This window comes from Equus caballus, chromosome 15 (assembly GCF_041296265.1).
Source record: "Equus caballus isolate H_3958 breed thoroughbred chromosome 15, TB-T2T, whole genome shotgun sequence".
Classification (NCBI taxonomy): Eukaryota; Metazoa; Chordata; class Mammalia; order Perissodactyla; family Equidae; genus Equus; species Equus caballus.
The window spans coordinates 26896156-26915271 of record NC_091698.1 but is presented as its reverse complement, the minus strand read 5'-3'; the positions used below and the strand labels follow the sequence as shown (position 1 = coordinate 26915271).

The 19116-nt window shown below is 37.1% G+C and overlaps 1 protein-coding gene across 5 annotated transcripts in view; it reads right to left on the bottom strand.

The window, feature by feature from the left end:
- TMEM131 (transmembrane protein 131) overlaps positions 1-19116 on the bottom strand; it is a 224554-nt gene that overhangs the window by 37206 nt on the left and 168232 nt on the right. For all 5 annotated transcript variants that reach the window (XM_023618615.2, XM_070235088.1, XM_023618613.2 and 2 more), the window contains 12 exons: positions 18651-18804; positions 18389-18559; positions 16928-17038; positions 16704-16838; positions 14025-14129; positions 10790-10876; positions 7814-7966; positions 7638-7713; positions 7340-7457; positions 5259-5397; positions 5039-5148; positions 4510-4576 (listed from right to left, as the gene is read on the bottom strand). In XM_023618615.2, coding sequence (XP_023474383.1) covers positions 4510-4576; positions 5039-5148; positions 5259-5397; positions 7340-7457; positions 7638-7713; positions 7814-7966; positions 10790-10876; positions 14025-14129; positions 16704-16838; positions 16928-17038; positions 18389-18559; positions 18651-18804 — 1426 coding nt within the window. The remainder of the gene's footprint in view (positions 1-4509; positions 4577-5038; positions 5149-5258; positions 5398-7339; positions 7458-7637; positions 7714-7813; positions 7967-10789; positions 10877-14024; positions 14130-16703; positions 16839-16927; positions 17039-18388; positions 18560-18650; positions 18805-19116) is intronic.

The following is a 19116-nucleotide window of genomic DNA, read 5'->3' as shown; positions in this document are numbered from 1 at the left end:
ACACTGGTTAGCTGGCAAGCACAGCTGGGCAACCAGTGATGACACTTCATATTCTACATGAAGTCCCAGAAGGGGCTTGGTTTCCCAGGCCACCAAAGTCTTCACATTTGTACTGGGCATGTGTTTTTGTATAGACTTTTTTATTTTTAACTTTTTAAATTTTGAAATATAACACACATACAGAAAAGGACACAAACCTAAGATGAATAGCTCAATGTTTTAGCACAAAGCAAACAGCTGTGTAATCAACACCCAGCATCCCGAAGTTGTGAAGCTGTCCCCACTTTCATCACTGCTCTCCTGCTTCTCCTCTCTGAAGTGTATCAGCTGAAGAGTCTTAAGGTTGCATCACATTTGTTTGTAAAAATATTTTTAACTCACGTCAATCTCTTTGAATTTAATTTTGAAAGCTAAGCACAAGATCGTGTTTCATAAACATGTGACGACTTGAAGATCAAAATATGACTTCCTGCCAGTTACAGATAAGATTAAAAAATATTTATTTATTAAAAAAATAATAGTTTACACATAAGGATATACTGTTCTGATTTTTAAGCAACATTAACCTTAAATTTTTTGAGGGGGGGAGGGCTGGCAACGCTTGGCTATAAATGTCCATAGCTCTTCATTGCTCTGCTAACGTGTGGAAGGAGAGTGAGTTTTGTATAATTTTCTACTCCACTTGGCATAGTTAGGTTTAATAATACAGATCTGTCTATTTGCATTTAGCATGATTCCACAAATATAACTTACAGTCAAGAGACTTAATGAAGCGTACTGCTTTTTTACTCTTGCTTTTGAGGCCAATTTTTTCCTGCATCTAACATTCTTCACCATCAGTGTCTACTAAGACAACAGAATATTCCAAATGCTCCAAAATGGTTGGTAAATAAGTTCCCTTTTAAATAAACTATTCTGAGTAATTGATGGACACATTACATACTGTACATTTATTCCTAGCAAACTCTGATGACTTGGGAAACACTCTAGGATGTCGTGATGGCCCAGGGATATCATTCATGGCCTGAGTAATCCTTAGTAATTTTATAGTGGTGGTTCTCAAACAGTGACCCATGGAGCCCCAGGGATCTCAGAGATCTTTTCAGGGTATCCGTGGAGTCAAAAATATTTTCACCACACTGGCAGGCACTATGTGCCTTTTTCACTGTGCTGACATTTGCACTGATGGTCAGCAAAAGCAACGATGGGTGAAACTGCCGACCGTCTGACATGAAGCATGGCGGTGGTATCAAACTTCCCCAGAAGCCATTGTCTTCTTCACTGCCATGCACTTGTGGTTAAAAAAAATTATTACAGATTAAGCAGCAATAAATAATAATCTTATTAAATCTCAACCCTTGAGCACATGCCATTTTCACATTCTGTGTGATAAAATGGGAAGTCTGCACAGAGCATTCCTGCTACACACTGAAGGGCCACGCTGTCTGGAAAGGCCATCGCTGGAAATGCAAATGGAACTAGCTGCCTTTCTCATGGAATATCATTTATGTTTGAAAGAATGATTGACAGCCAGTCTATGGTTATTCAGACTGGGCTATCTGCTAGACATTTCCACAAAAATAAAACGCACCTGTCTCATTAAGGAAAATCCAAGTATTTGTTGCTAATGACAACATTTGAGTGTTTGAGTAAAATTTAGACTTTTGGAAAACTTGTATCCTGTGAGCTTGACAGCTTCAAAATAGTTAAAGAATTCTCTGATGAGATTGGTGCTTATATTAATGAATATGATTTTCTGGATATTGTAGAGTGAATTGTGTCAACATTTGGAAGCTCTGCATATCTGCTGAATCAATACTTTCCACATGGCTGAAGCATGGTATTATAATTAATTAAAAAGGCATTAAAATACTCCCTTTACAACTACATGTCTATGTCAGGTCAGGTCAGATATTTATCATATACTTCATCCAAAACAAATATCACGAGAGAGTGAATGCAGAAGCAGGTATAAGAATTTATCTGTGTATTAAGTCAGAGTCATTAAAGAGATTTGTAAAAATGTAAAACAATCCACTCTTCTTGCAAAATGGTTTTTTAATATAGCTGTTTTTCATTTTTATGATATCTATGTTAAATGGAATGGGTTTATTATTATTTTAAATGAATTAATATTTTAAGGATCTTTTAATTTATAATATGGTAATATTGATAGATGTAACCCACATAAACAAAAAAAGCCTTTGAAGTTCTTAACTTTTAAGACTATAAAGGAGTCCTGAGACTAAATATTTTGAGAACCAGTTTTATAGCACTGTAGAGAACTGTAATAGAATTTATCCTAAGACCTCCTCCAGAATTTCTTATTTAGAATAAATTTCTCAGGTCTAGAGTATTCTTGTTCATCTTCCTATCTCTCACAGTGTCTACTTTAGAGTTTTACATCTTGTAAGTATCTCTAAAGTACATGCATTTGGTAAGATAAAAAAGTTAAATAGCTCATTTACTTCTTATGTGTATCTCCTCCCTTATAACAGCAAAGTGAAAAGAATTTCTGGTTATTGAGCTTTCTGGTTATGTGGAGTCCAGATAACCTTGGACTTATTACGTTGGCATTTTATGAATGGAAAAGGCAAAGTACAAAAAGATTCCAAGAGAAGGGCACGAGACTAGAATATATGACTGTAAATTTCAGCCTAGTGTTCTATCCATTATTTGGCAGCAAAAAAATACAACATTGAAAATTACTTTCTTATACAAGATTGACTTAAAGACAGACTTATAAAAACTATTATACAAAGGTTTGGCTAATGTGTGCCTTATAGATTAAAACACAAAGCTCTGGGAAAGAATACAGGTATTTCCAGAACTATTAAACATCTGGTTTGACAGGCTAATTAGTGATTCCCAACCAGCAATGACTGTGTGGCATGATGGTATGGGCAAGGGCTCTGGAACATGAGAGAGCAAGACTTGAATTTGGCCCTGCCAGTTATGACAGGTATGAACTTGGGCAGGTTACTTCCTCTTCCCGAGCTTTGTTTTTCCCACCAACAAACAAGGGAAATATTTGTCTCTTAGGGCGGTAGGCAATTGCTCAGCCTGGCTGCTGTAATGATTACATGAAATCATAAATATGAATGCACACTGCATAATGCTGACACATGCTAAGTGCTCATGAAATACTGGGAAGGATTCTTCATTACAGCCCCGAAATACTGAAAATTTCTCCACTGCCTTTCTTTGCCAGCCTAGTTAGCCACAGATTGACTTATCCAGTCAACATTCACTGAGGGCTTCCTATGTCCCAAGAAACCAGTTGAAGGGTGTCCATGTGAGTTTGTTTACTCTGTATCTGTAAAATACACATTATTAACTTCACATTACAAGAGAGGAAGTTGAAGGTTCAGAAAGGTTTATTTACTTGGTCAAGGTGACAAAGCTAGAAGGTACAAACCTTGTTCTAAGTGAGAAATAGCAAAGCTACAGCCTGGCAGGAAGGCCTCCTGCTGCTGTGTGATGACTGTGACCCACAGTGAGCAAGAGAGTCCACAACAAGGAGAGGAAGGAGGTGATCATTTACTGTTTTCACTTCAAGTAATTTAGATGATGGAGGATGAACTAGCTTCCTACTCTTATTCATTCAACAACTTTTATATTATTAATATGGGAAAGAAAGAAGATATAAAGAAGACAAGCCCTCAAGGAGATTATACCCAGATTTGGAAAACAAGGTATCACACATCAAAAAGGAAACAAAAACCAAAATTAACATGGGTGTCAATGCCGAGTCAGGGAGAATGAAGATACCCTAATTGGTGAAGGCTTTGCAGCAAGCAGGCTGGCATAAACAGGAGGTTTAAGGAGGGATGAGATGTAGCTGGAAGGAAGGGCACGGAGGCCAAGAGACCTGGGCCAATTTGCAGGTGGCTTTAGTTCCAAGTGCTGATTTCCTGACTGACACATACCCTAGACTTTAAGGCCTTATATAATCATGACTAGTTAGTGGCTGCTTAGCCTGGCCTGTATGAGAGAGGATTTTTTTTGTTCTTAGAACAAACCAGTTCATGTATACGTTTATTAATTCAAGAATATCTACTGAGTAAAAACTATGCATGCTACTGTGCCAAGTATGAATACAGCCAGCCACGGGTCTGGCATTCATGGAACTTACAATTTTATTAGAAAGTAAATATTTAAATGACCAAGCTCAATATTCTGAGGTGTAATAAAAGTAAATTATGTGTTAGTATATACCTCATTTATATACTCTCAGAGTTTCTGGCAGCCATTATTATAAAGCTTCATGGGCTTCATGCTTAATGCCTGCCAATAGGAACCTTCTACTCAGCGTGTCTCACATCGATCTAAATCCCACTCATTCCTCTCGGGTTTTTTTGCCTCTAAAATAATTAGTGGACTGCTCTGACTTCTCTAGTAACATGCCCTTCAGCCAATTTTAAGGGCAGTCAATAGTTTTCCCTCATATTTGCACTGATTACCTCATAGAACTATTTCTTTGGAATAGTATGAAGTTTGAATACTTACACAGTTTCTGAAGACTTGGAATTCTAGTGTTCTTAAATCTATCTTTGCCACCTTACTTAAGTTAAACCTAAAATAAAAAATGTACACATATTTTTTCACAAACAGCATCATGGTTAAAGGGGTTATAGAGTAATTATCAACCTTGTGCTTTGCTTGCAAATTACCTTTTGGCAGATTTTGAGATCAATATTACCAGGTTAATACCCTTCAAAAAATTAAAGGCTACAACTCATAGTTAATATTTTGTTCACTTTTTAAAACTATCATGTTTGAAAGGTTCCATTTGCTTTCTCTCTATGATTTTTTAGGAAGGAATTCAATATCACTTTTTCTTGTTTTAAACTCAAAGCTTTTCTAGGTGTTTAACATAGTGTCAATCTCTCTCCAGAACCTTCTCTCAACTTTAAATACAGATCTAGAATTTCTATAAACCTAATCTATTACTGCAGGAACTGCAACAAAGTCTTAAATGTATAAAATAATTCAAAGCTAATACAGAAACATTTTGATTATCTAAAGAAATGCTTACCTTGATATTAACTTATCTACAAAGACTGAAGGGTTGGAATATAAAGCCAGAGGAATAAATTGAATATAGATGGGAACATCTGCGGGATTTTCTAAAGTGATCTCTTCTTCCTTAAACAAAGTAATGAAACCGTAAATGAAAGCTTTCCACAGTTAAATGAATAGATACTTTATAATCCTATTACGTATCTCCAAAAGCCGATGTCACCTTGAATACTTACCGAGGAGCAGTTCGTGTTAGTAAGTGGAAATCTCAAGTGCCGGGGTGAGCTAAGTATGGAAGGCCAGGAGAGCTCAGCAGTGATTTTTGATAGTATATTTTTTTGAAGGTCTGTATTTACTTCAAAAACAGCGTTCAATCTAGAAAAAACAATTTGTAAGTCACTGCATCAAAATGAAATATCTGAGTTTTCTAAATACAAGAAATTCTATTAGGCCTGTGTACTTGAGAAATTTTATTCTGGCCCTGAATACACAGGTTTATTTGCTCTAATATTTTAATATGCTTTTAATAGAGACATGTACAAAGATGCCTCTATTTTGGCACAAAGAGCTGTCAAAATATCTGTCACTGATCACCTGCACTGTTTTTGTACTGAAAATACAGAGGAAAAGGCAGGCATATATAGATAACATATGACAATATGGGGATCCTAAAGGACCTCGCACACACGCCTAGTGAAAACATCTAGACACCAATAGCATGGTGCTAAGAATATTTTCAATAGAACTAACAAGAAGGCAGTACTTTGTTTGGCATATTGCTTTTTTTCCCCTTGAGACAAAAAACAAAGCAAAATCCTGACATGCAATGAAGATGCCAGTTGAAGAGGTAACACATACGAGGTTGTGCAGACATCTGCAGAGTCATCAGCAATATTCAGGACCGCATTTGAATATTTCCCTACTTATGAGTGTTTATAAGCCAGCTGTTTAGAACTCAAAACACCTTCCCTAAGGAAGCAATATTATAAATGGGGCTAAGGTCTTTGGGCCCAAATGTTGAAGCCTATTTTAACTCATACCGCCACTGAATTATTACACTCTAATACTGGTAAGAGTGCAGGTTTTATAAGACTAGTAAGAGAAATTCTCTGTAAGATGCACACTGACCAGGTAACACAAGGGCAGGAGCAGGGAGAATGCCACATTCACTGTGCAATGGGGACATGAAGGTGGGGAGACACAGAGCCTGGGTCTTTGGCGGTGGAATGCTGGGCATACAGAGAAGGCAGGAGTTTTGGTGGGTGGGAGGTGAAGAGGTTCCTTGGCAGCTGAACCCAGGGCAGCACTACAAGTTAATTATTCATAATTGGATGTTAATATTTGGAGACTGCCTATATATTATGATGTCCACTATGGAAATGTGGGGGACCAAGGAGTATTTTAATGAGTGTTGTCTTAGTGAGCTCATTAGAAGAAGTCTCTTTGTACTGATTTTAACCATTTTAAAGTAAAAATTTAACTCTTTTGCCTTAAGTAAACTTTCACAGCAGACAGTTCAGATAAACAGAAATCCTCAGATTTAATTGTTAACCGTTTAAAATTTTATAGTACTATAAATTGGAGTATCTTGATGATACTGACAAATACATTTCAAATTAGCCAACTGAGAAGAGCAGTTTTTATCAGTGGTCATATTATCATTATTCTAGTCAAAGTCTCTTCAGAAGTCAAGAAAAGATCAAATTTCTACACTGCTGAATAAGTGTCTGCTTTTGAATCCATATAGTACTGATCCACATAGTACCCACATAGTACTGATTTGTCATTAGCACATCATCTACCTGCCAAAGACACACCGCTGAGCCCATGTGGACTGGGCCGGGCCCCTCTAACAGCTCAGCACTTGGCAACGCAGGAGGCTGTTCTTTTCACAATGAGCAAATAGATACTTGGTCTCCACTGCGGGATTAAACCTAGAAAATGTTTTCTTTGCCTTTAACATAGGTGAGTGGTAGTTAAAAACTTTCTTTCTTATGCAAATAGTATGTCTAAGGTGAACACTGTAGTCATCTTACATAAAGGTAACTTCAAATAGTTTCTTTGATTTTAAGGAAGCACCTAGAGCACTGGAGAAAAGAGGAAAATGGTAGTGTGCATATTTCTGCGTAATATACAATTAAAATGGTGACTCAAGATGCTTCATTAAGAATTTTCTGAAGATAAGGCATATTTTCTTAGCTATAGAGAAAACTACCTAATATAAGAATAACATTCAGAATAATGAGCAAGAACAGCATCAACTGAGCTGTTTCAAACTTATAAAAATAGCTAAAATACTTAAAGCAAAACCACTCACCTATGACCTGAATTTTCCTTTATTCCCATCCATCCTTTGAATAAGCTTTGATGCAAATCCCAGTCAACATCCCATGCATCTTCCTGCATGGCTACACCAGGCTGCACTTTGGGTTCAGCTAAAACAAGGAAACATATGTTATGACATACTCAGTTCTACACTTATATCCATTTGTCAATTTTCCTTCAGATAACTCTATAGCACCAAGAGATGGAGTGCACATTAAAAGTGGCAGCCTTCCATTAAAGAATACTTTGGGGGCGTGATGGGCATGAGAGAGAACGGTGAGATAACTTACATTTGGATAAAAAAGGCAGGCCAACATAGCAATGATCCCCACACTGCAGTCCAGGATCAAAATAAATATTTGCAATCTATAAAGAGGCACAGGAGAACCATGAATCCCAAAGCTACAGAAGGTCACAATAACAAAATACTAACAGATGGGAATTCTCAAATATAACATTTTCAAACCTTTGATTTTTTTCCTGGTTCTAAATCTTCCTTATTGCCCCGTAATCGTTTGTAGTAAAATCGCACATCTTCTGACAAAGACCGTATTTGTTGTATCTTTACCTTCTGTGAGAAGGAATTCATAATATTTAAACTTTGATGAACTATTTTCCCCTGAAGGAAGAAAAGAAACAAGCAAACTCATTTGTATATGGCTGGATTTTCTTAAGGACACTCACTTTAGAGCTGACAGACATATTTCTAGGAGACCAAAGCCCAAAGGACACTAGGATTTTCAACAGTTAATAATCTCAATTTGTAAGGAGAGCCCCCTCAAATATATATATATAAATACACAAGCACACATGTACATCTAAAGTAAAAATGTTCACATTTCATGTTAAAATATTGAGGATGCTCACAAAGGTACAAACAGAGATAGGGCTGAATAAAGGAACTGGTCACTGTCAGTTTATTAAGCAAGGTTTGTTTATACCAAGGCCAACTTGCCCTAAAAGCATCCAAATTCAGGATGAAATAACTAAATTCTAAAATCCAAACTCAAACAAGACCAAAAAAAAAAAAAAAATCAGATCTATTTTCCTTAGAAGAAAGCCGGGACTTGGCAAATGCCTTTAACTAGCTGCGTCTTCCTGGCAGCTACTGGTCTTCGTGCACCTGTAATAACTCCTCTCGTGCCCGTGTCTTGTCTCTCAGGGGTGTCATGGGGATCAAAAGAAGTAACAGTCACAAAAGTTCCCTTTACAATGGTGATCAAATACTAAGAATTAAACTATGAGTTATATAAAATGTTTATTCTGAAGTATTGTTTCCATCACTTAGCTCTAGTAATCTCCACGTGATAAGGGATTTTACAGAATTTGGTAATTGTTATGAACTGAACATTTGTGTCCCACAAATTCATATGCTGAAATTCTAACCCCCAAGGTGACGGAATCAGGAGGTGGGGCCTTTGGGAGGTGATTACGTCATGAGGGTAGAGCCCTAAAGAATGGGATTAGCGCTCTTAAAAGAAGAGACTCAAGAGCTTGCCCTCCCTCTGCTCTTTGGCTATGTGAAGACAGCACAAGACAGCCGTCTGCAAAACCAGCATGAGTACCCTTCACTGTACACTGGATCTGCCGGTACCTTGATCTTGGACTTCCCAGCCTCCAGAACTGTGAGAAATAAATGTTTGTTGTTTAAGCTACCCAATCTTCAGTAATTTGTTATAGCAGCCCAACTAAGACAGTAATATCAAATTAATTTGTAATTCCAAAAAAGATCTGGTCCTGTAAGCCATCTAAAGATACTTGAAAGCTTAACCTGAAGTAGCTCAAAACCAAGACCTTGCTTTATACAGATGCTTTCTCTCATTTACTCTACCCACGGGTCTTTCACTGTGTCATCTACTGAATTACTTCCTTCTAGGATTTATGCAGTAATTAAGGAGATCACTGATTGAAAGGCAATTGAAAGAAGGAACAAGGTCCTTTTGGATAAATAATGAATCAAAAGTTCCATATAGTCAGTGCAAATTGGAATGACAGGAAGACAGACTTAAGTAAGACCCAAACTTAAATGTGCTGAACATATGAATTCAAAATTTATATTTTTAAGGAGCTAAATTTTGAATTTGTTTTACTGTATACAGCATTAAGATCTTCCAATGTATTGTTTCTCTTAACCCACCGAGTCTCCTACCAGAGGATAAGAGACAGGTCTACATTTGCCCCAAGGTGCCCTGAATTGACCACATCCTCTTCCGGCAAACGGGGGCGCCATCTGCTGGTTCTCCAGGCTCAAACCCTAAGTCCAATTTTTGACTACTCTATCTACCTGCCTACCCACACCTGCTTCAATTAATAACCTCCTCAGGATGCTCAGGTACAGTTCAAATAATTCATCTGAAACGCCTCTTGCCAATGTTCTCTTCTCCATCATTTTGCTCCTTCATCCATCCATTATCTACTAAGTGCCTGCTAGTGAGCATAAAAGATCCCTCATCCCTTTCCTAGAGGATCTCAAAGTTGTCAGGGGAGACCAAAACATAAGGCATTATTTATAGCACAATGTGAGGCTTGCTGCAAGAGAGGTAATTTCAAATTGTTCCAAGATCATATGTGTAACCACCATTACCATCTAGAATCAAGAAATCTTCGGAGAGGAGATGACAATGGAATTGAATCTTGAAAGATGTGTAGGAGTTCTCTGAAGGCAGAAGAGGATGGAGGACATTCAACGCAGACTAACAGCAAAGGCTTGGAGGGATGAAAGGGATCTACTGCCTCTGCCAACGCCCTAAGCTCCAACTGCCCCCTTGACATTTTTCATGTGGACTCTGGCCAGAGTCTCTGGGTTGGCCTCCAGGCACTCACTCTATTGTTACTTCTGTATGTCTTCTATATTTACTTCTGCCAGAGAGCCAATCTTTAAAGCTCAGCTCTGATGATGTCAAGCCACCGCTCAAAAACTTTAGATTTTCTTAGACTTAAGTGCATGTAATTTTTTCATGTTATCACTCCAATATACCATTTCCATATTGAAACTTCCCTCCATTCTTGCCAAATGGGGCAACTCACTACTGCCTAAAGCCATCTCAGACTTTACTGCCCTCATGTCTTTATTTGGTTTGTTCCCTGGACACCCCTTATCCATCCCTGCGAGAAGACATTCTAAGCTGGCTCACACGGCACCTTTATCAATTACATGTGTATTTCTCTCATACCACTTTATTTTTACACCTCTTAGGGCAATTTCTCCATCCTGCTTTACATCTGTGAATCATGGGCCCATTTCCCATTCTAGATAGAAAACTTTTTGAGAGAAGGGACTAGCTCTTATTCCTCTTAATAGCTCCTAAAGAATCCAGTACAATGTTTTACCTTAAAATAAATGATTAATAAAGAATAACTGACTTTACTGCTGAATTCTAGGAACAGAGAAGTAAAAACAAAGAAAAAAATTAGCAAGAAGTCTAAAAATTAACTGTCTTACTGGAAAGGAAGGCGGAAGAACCATATGCTTTGGGAAGCAAGTCAGTGAGCCCACTGCGATCACAGCCTTCACTGGAATTGTCAGGATCTGTGGAACGAAGAAGCAGACCACAAGAAATAAGTGCTTCAGTCTGAGATTGAGCTGGACAGTTCAGCACATTATTTTTGGGCATTAAAAAAAACTCATCTTGGGACTTACATTAGCAATAACCAACTCATAAGCAATATTAAAATCATCCATGGATACTGTTAATTTGTCCACTGAACTCCATAAAAGGCAATGAAATACAATAAATTTATATGTATTTCTCAGTGATTCACTGAAAACATGGTAAACAAGACCAAACAACAGGGAAGGAATGAAGAATAGATTTTCCATATTACAGGTTATTTTGTAGATTATTAATTTAAAAGGGAAAGTCAAACAGTACTCTTAAAACAATGTATGAAAAATCTAGCATTTTCTAGAGTTACATAGCTCTCTATTTTTGTATATAGCAATAAATTAACATCAACCAATTTAAAAAAATGAGTTGAGGGGCTGGCCCCGTGGCTGAGTGGTTAAGTTCGTGCGCTCTGCTGCAGGTGGCCCAGTGTTTCGTCGGTTCGAATCCTGGGCACGGACATGGCACTGCTCATCAAGCCATACTGAGGCGGCGTCCCACAAGCCACAACTAGAAGAACCCACAACTACGAATATACAACTATGTACCGGGGGGCTTTGGGGAGAAAAAGGAAAAAAAAAAAAAAGAAGAAATTTAAAAAAATGAGTTGAACATTCTAGATTTTGAATCTGTACTCACACTCTATTTGTAACTTTGCAACTCACAAAGATACTTCTCTAAGATATTTTCCCCTAATTCTTATTTTCATCCATACTAAACAAAACTTGCCTTAGCCATGAAATGTACTTATTTCCACCATGAGTGATAAACATGAATCCCTCACTTGTGGATATAATTGACATACTCCCAACAAATCACTTATTATTAAATGAACAATTCTGTTTATTCTGAATTAGTTTTCTTTCACATGGGGGTTATATGTGCTGAAAACAGGTAGGAGAACAAGGGCAGCAACTTGTGGAATTGAGCTGTCCTCAACTTCCCAAAGAGCTTTTAAATATTAAATTAAAATATTTAGCTTTGGCAAAAATGTATCCATTCAAAATCTCACTGAATGCAACATGCCAAACCTCACAGAAGTCTTTAAGAAGCTCAATGATCAGCCTGAGAATATAACAGAAAATATGATTCCTTCAGAAGTGTTTACAAAGGACTCTTCAAAGTACTGGCATAGAGATGCACCAACAACTTATAAACATGTAGAGTTTCTATGCAGTTACTGTCCTCACCACCCTACTGGGCCACCATTTGACTCCACTTATCCAACTTTCTTCTGCAGATTTGCATGAACGTAACCTTGTGACAAAACCCAGCTGAAATATCTCCCAGCGAAGTGCTTCCTCCTATGTCCACCCCCTGTAATTTCCAACACCCTTCAAACGCTATCTATTGTTATGTGAGGCTTAAAGAATCCTTCTCCAAACTAACCAGACTAGATTGGTTAAAATTGATCAGTACTAAGTATTGATAAGACTATGATGCAAAAGTACATGGTGTACCCTCATACACTTCCATTAGGATATAAATTTGGAAAATTAGTAGAGATGAATATGGACTCCAAAATCAAAGAAAGTAAAAGAAAGAAACATTTAAAATTTTTAAAATAAAAAATAAAAATTATAAAAAACAATGAACATATGTTTAGACAATACAGAAATTCCTCTCCTAGGCATATTTTCTAGCAGTGTTTCTTAGCCTCCAAGGATATCTATGAATAAAATTCAAGGGCAGTGGTAACTTAGATGTGAAAAAATTACATCTTTATTTTCAATAACCTCTAATTGAAATTTAGTAGATCTTAGGGCCAGACAGTTTTACATATGAGTTTACCAAACTGTCAAGGAACGGACATTCTTATCTTATTCAAGTTATTTGGCAAAAATCAGAGTGAAACCTGCCCAATCCTTTCATTTTTATTTCATAGCTAGATAAAGACAGCACAAGAAAATACAGCTTTTTGGTTTATTTCACTTATCGATGTGGAAATAATAAATAAAATATGAAACAAAATGTTCATATTCTACCAAATAGAATGTTCTGATAATGGCAACATTTGGATCAACCTTTCTGTAGGTAACAACTATAAACTCTAGGCAAAGTATTTTTTTTAAAACTTCCTGAAATCAGGATCTCAAAGAGATATTTGCACTCTCATATATATTGCAGTATTATTATTCACAATAGTCAAGACGAGAGAACAACCTAAATGTCCATCAATGGATGAATGGATAAAGAACATGTGGTATATCCACACAACAGAATATTATTCAGCCTTAAAAATGAAGGAAATCATGCCATATTGAGAAAACATGGATGAACCTTGAGGACATTATGCTACGTAAAATAAGCCAGTCACAGAAGGACAAATACTCCACGATTCCACTTAGATAATGAATCTAAAATAGTCAAACTCATAGAAGCAGAGAGTAGAGTGGTGGATGCCAGGGGCTGGGAGAAGGATAAATGGGGAGTCATTATTCAACAGGTACAAAGTTTCAGATACACAAGGTGAATGAGTTCTAGAGATCTACTGTACAACATTGTGCCTAGAGTTAGCAATACTGTACTGTACACGTAAAAATTTGTTAAGAGATTGTAGATCTCAGGTTTAATGGTACCACCCACACACACACAGCTCAATGATCTTCATTTGGCTTCTTGACGTAGAAGGACCCGTGTAAATACAATTGTGAGAACTCAAATTAAGATTTGTTCTCCTGATTGTATCTTCCTTTTTGGAAATGTTACACAGGAGGATATTTATGAGTGCAGAAAGAATCAGAGATACCTAACAGGGATTTTAGTCAGGATCTGTGCAATGCTATTATAACCATCTGTAAGCAGGTTTCTAGTACAGCAATGCTAAATGTGCCAAAGGCATTTTTCTGAAGTTGTTTTTAGTTAAGAGGTTTGGGTTTTACCAGAAAACTATGAGCTAATGAACACCAATGTTCTGTAAACCATTCTCAAAAGCTCAGTTTTTAAGGTACAAAATTGGTAAACTGTAACTGTACGAATAAACTTAGTTCTCTGCTTCTCCAAAAACCAAAAAAAAAAGGACTGAATTATTCACAAAAATCCCATTAATGTGAATCCTCATGAAGTCCTTACCTCATAGTCTGTTGTGATCTGAATGGCTCCATCGTGAATCCCTTCCAGCTTTTTTGCAGTAAGTTTGACTCTGAACACTGCAAAATAGCCTGAAGCTAATATTACCTGTATGTAGTAGAAATGATTCATTAGTCTTGCTAGTTGAAATTTCTCATTAAAATGAAAAAGAGGGCTATAGTGATAAGCTGACTTCCAAATCCTAACATACACCAGTATGACACTGAATTACCATATCGTCATGTACAAATATCTCAAAATAATGCCATCTCTAGATGATAGCAGATGGTTTATCCAATACACTTATTCCATGGGCCACCGAGAAAACCAGCTCCCTGAGGAAGAGTCACATTTCCGGCTGCCAAGGTGGGGAGGGCAATGGTCCTCACATACCAGCCATGTGGCTGAATGGCCAAAGCAGGGTGATGGCTCGAATAGAGGGACACAGTCTTCCACCAACCCCTCGGCCACAGCAGGGCACAAGTCCATAAAGAGTTGGTTCTGCTTCAAGTTCTGAATTTAACTCTGTCATGTTAATAATCATACCTTCAGAGTAAGAGAGGTTGGGTCATGTGAACATCAAGAATCACAGAAAGAAGGGTTAAGCAATAACAATTTGAAAGAAGAACGGGGATCTTATTTGTTTTCTCAAGCTATTTGCTGTTTCTGGCATTTACTCTCTTCAACTGTGAAATATCCAAAAAACATGAAATTCAATTTATGAAGCTGTACTTTAGTTATTAGTAGTTGTATTTTGTCTAGAATGCACATTTACCTCAAAATAAATGTTGACACACCAAACATACTCACTTCTCTCTTTTCGAAGCATTTCTGCCTTGGTTCTGTGCAATTCTAATGTTTCATCATGACTCCTGACTACCCAAAATCAGAACACGAGTCTGAAGAGCACAGAGAATTGTTGGCAATGTGTGCTTCATAAGGAACAGGATGCCAATTTAGTTCCTAAGTTTGGCTTTTGGGAAAACTGTTGAAAGTTTAGGAATTACATACTTAAAAAAAATCATTCTGCTATTTTGAAGTTGGCAACTCACTACAACGTCTTATTTTAAGTAAGGGCTCATAATAATGATCTCATCTTTCTGTCTCTCGTTTTTATATTTATAGCTTTATTTAAAAGCTAATTCTAAGACCTAAATTGTCAAACAGGCTTTATGTATGTTGTATGGATCTCTCAAATTTAAATAGTATGTGTTAACGCATACTATTTACTGCTAGGAAAGGATCCAGATTTCTAAAATTATTAACTTATAATGTCTTATTAGGAAACTATAATTCAACCATCTGGAATTAAATATACATACAAGTTTACTCTAACTTCATTGTTGAAAGGAACACATTAATGGCTGGTCTCATTATTACCCTTTTTCAGCATTCTCTTTGTATTAAAAATAAAATCTCAGCTGGAGTGACAAATATTACTTCTCATAGGCATTTCCTTTTTTGTTTTAAAAGAAGGCTTTATTTCTGAATCAAATTTTAAACATTATAAATTATTTAAAATGTAATCACCCATAAATCTACCACTACTCACAAATATCTGATTATGTAGCTTGAATGTCACATAGCTGCAATTAAAATATTATTTAGTACGATTTCCCACTTTCTCATGAATCCTTTTCCAAGTTTCTACATGCAATCATGTTTTCAATTTTTTATTTGCATCAATATTCAATCATAAAATCACGATTTACTTCATGCATTTGGCTGTTTCCAGTTATTTGGAATTATTAACAAAGCTATTACAAAAATCTTCATTCTCATAGCTTTTGGCTCTTTAAATTAGTTCCATGGGAAGAATTCCCTGGAGTGGCGTACATTGCCAAACTGCACTCCAAAAAACCTGCTTTGGGGGGGTCCTCCAGCATAAAATGTTTAAATCAACTTTTATAACCTATGGCATTCCACGGAAGTGCGTTTGTCAACAATCTCTGTGTCTCAGGACATTTGCTTTTGCTTCCGTAAAGTTGTTGCAAGAAGTTCTCTCCTAACCCACAGATGACATCTGTCATGCTCCTCCTCCCACAAGGCTATTCTGCTAACCCTGTCGTGAGCAGATATAAACTTCAAGTTCTCTCTTCAGTAGGGCTGAGGGCTTAGAGCGACACATTTATTTTCTCTTGTTTTGTGCTCTTTTATGACCACTGCATGTATTAATAAGACAGAGTGACAGTACATGGGTAGGGCTCAAACAATGTTTACCTCATTGACACTCTCTTCTCATCAGTACAGAAAGTGGGCCAGAACTATTACCATATAATTGAAAATATCTTCCACCAATGGGGAGGACTATCTCTTTTGCCCAGTAAATTCAATGAACACAGGGTTAGTTAAGTACTAAACTATGTTAGTTTAGGGTTCATTTAATACTACACTATGGAAATTTCTCCTATAACGACATGAATTACAAAAGTATCATTTAAATTTTGCCTGTTATAGAACATTTTATGACAAGGTAGAACTTAACCCCTTTAAGTTTCGAGTGCCTTTGTCATAAAAGGAGGGGGCTGAAGTAAATTACCTACAAGCCCCTTTCGATATCAAATAACCAAGGCTATTGTGAATTTCGTAAATGTGTTAGCTGAAGCCTGCGACATAGCAAGTCTTTTTTTGGGGTTTAGACATACATCTAAGTTTAAGCAAACAATAAGAAAGCTTACTTACTGAGGACTGGTCTGATAAAGAGGATTTTTCTAACTCTGGAAGGCTTGAAATGATTGTAGTTCTGTTGCCTTTTTCAGTAGCTACGAGTTCTATTGATAAACCGTCTCCTATGATATGCCAACTTTTTATAGCCAACTTAAAAAAGAGAAAGACACGAAAGTGATTATTGTAGCACTAGCATAAAATCCTTAGATGTGATTTAGAATAAAAACAGATTTTTTTACCTCAATTGGATTGCTGTTTATAATTGCAAATAAAATATTACTTGCTTCTGTAGCACTCAGTATGCCAAAATCTATGAAACGTTCCTCTATTTTGGGAGGTAATACAAAGTACTGGAAAGATATAAAAGAACGAGATTAAACAAAATTATTCTTATGTAAAAGAACATTATCAAGAGAAAATAACTATATTAAGATATACAAAGGCTCCTATATTTTATGTAAATATACACATATACAGACACATATAAAATATAGTTAAGAACTTTGCACAATGAAAATATTTTGAGTAATCACAAATGAAACACTCAGGGCCTCCACGGAACAACTATTTCTCCTCTGAAGGCACATGAAAGCAGCAGGTGGTGAAGGCACCAGGAGGGGTGAGGGGGAGCCTGAGGGAACTGGGCAGAGAGTCCGGGGTCTCAGGCAGTGCCATGCCTTCAGGAAAGCAGCTATGGAAAGGTGGTCATTCAGGCAAAAGAAATGAAGAAGGAGCAGGATAACAGTGAAGGGCCTTCCAGCTCTGAAATTCTTATTGATGCTGGCTTTTTGGAGAAGTACATTTCCATATGTTCTAATTTTCTTTTTCTCTTTTCTAGTAGTTTTGTTTCTGATCTAAACTTCTTTCATTGATTACTCCGGGGACAGTTTTGTTCAGAGTTTTTTTTTCCTGGCTTATTTTCTGTACTAGAAACACCTTTATTCTTTCCTTCTGTGCCGTATTTAGATTACTATTCAATTGTGCAGCTCTCCTGCCTTACTTTCATCTTTATTACCTGGTTCTTTTCTTCATCCTGATATTTCCTGGTTTGGGTCATCTCTTCCCTGCACAGTTCCCTCTTGACCCTCCCTGCATTATTTTTTTTCTGCTTATTATTTTTCCTCCATTTAGTTTCTTTTTCTCTTCCCCAAGAATGTAACAATTTAAAAGCAAAGCTGGGGCTGGCCCGGTGGCACAGTGGTTAAGTTTGCACATCCCACTTCGGCGGCCCAGGGTTTGCCGGTTCGTATCCCAAGTGCGGACCCACGCACCGCTTGTCAAGCCATGCTGTAGCAGGCATCCTACATATAAAGTAGAGGAATACGGTCACGGATGTTAGCTGAGGGCCAGTCTTCCTCAGCAAAAAAGAGGAGGATGGGTGGCAGATGTTAGCTCAGGGCTAATCTCCCTCAAAAGTAAATAAATAAATAAATAAAAGCAAAGCCAAGAGAAGGCAGAATGTGGAAAAGATCGAAGTGGAGGCTGTAACTAGAGGAATCAACTGTATCCTGAGGAGAGACGACTGCTGGGAAGGGTGAAAACCAGTTATCCTGGAAGTACTGACCAGGCGAGAATTAGACCAACTTGTACAGCACAGAAAATGGCAAGATTTAAGAGTGTGCAACATGATTGCCTAATAATACCTGAAAACACAAAAGATAGGCAGAGTTATAAATTTTAAAGGTAGATAACATACTTACATCTAAAAAGCCTGTATATACCCGCACAGGTAAATGAAATTTAGAAGCATTGGTAATAAGTAAAATATTGTTATCTATGTGCATGGATGATGTGGATGGCATAAAAAACAGAGTAAAAATGTATTCCGACTCATTTGGAAGAATTAAGACTGGTTTGCTGAAGTTGTGAACCTAGGAAATGATGGGAGAGGAAAAAACAACGTGTCAGCATCATCTATTTGGTAGATCAGTAAAAATAAAAGTATGAGGTTCCCAGACATACTTTAAACATTGTTTTGGCTTCTTCTGGTAGCAACACATCATGAATGAGGATCGCAAAACTGAAAGTGTTTGTAAGGTAAATTGGCCTTTCCACAGCATCTGCAGGACTGTCTCGGATGTGAAATAATGTTGCAGCGTGATCAAATCCCAAATAACTATTTGAAAAAACAAAAACATGAACAAAATAAACCATTTTTATTTCCATATGTTAATTTAAAATCCAAGTTCTTTTGTTCTGAGTGATAATTTATGTTTAGCATTAAGGACTGTTATTAGAGAATTAGAACCTTAGATATTTTAGTGATTGACCACACGATTTAAAACAAAATTTAGCGGCCAGCCCCATGGCCGAGTGGTTAAGTTTGTGCGCTCTGCTTCTGCGGCCCAGGGTTTCCCTGGTTTGGATTCTGGACACGGACATGGCACCGCTCATCAGCCCACGCTGAGGCAGCATCCCACATAGCACA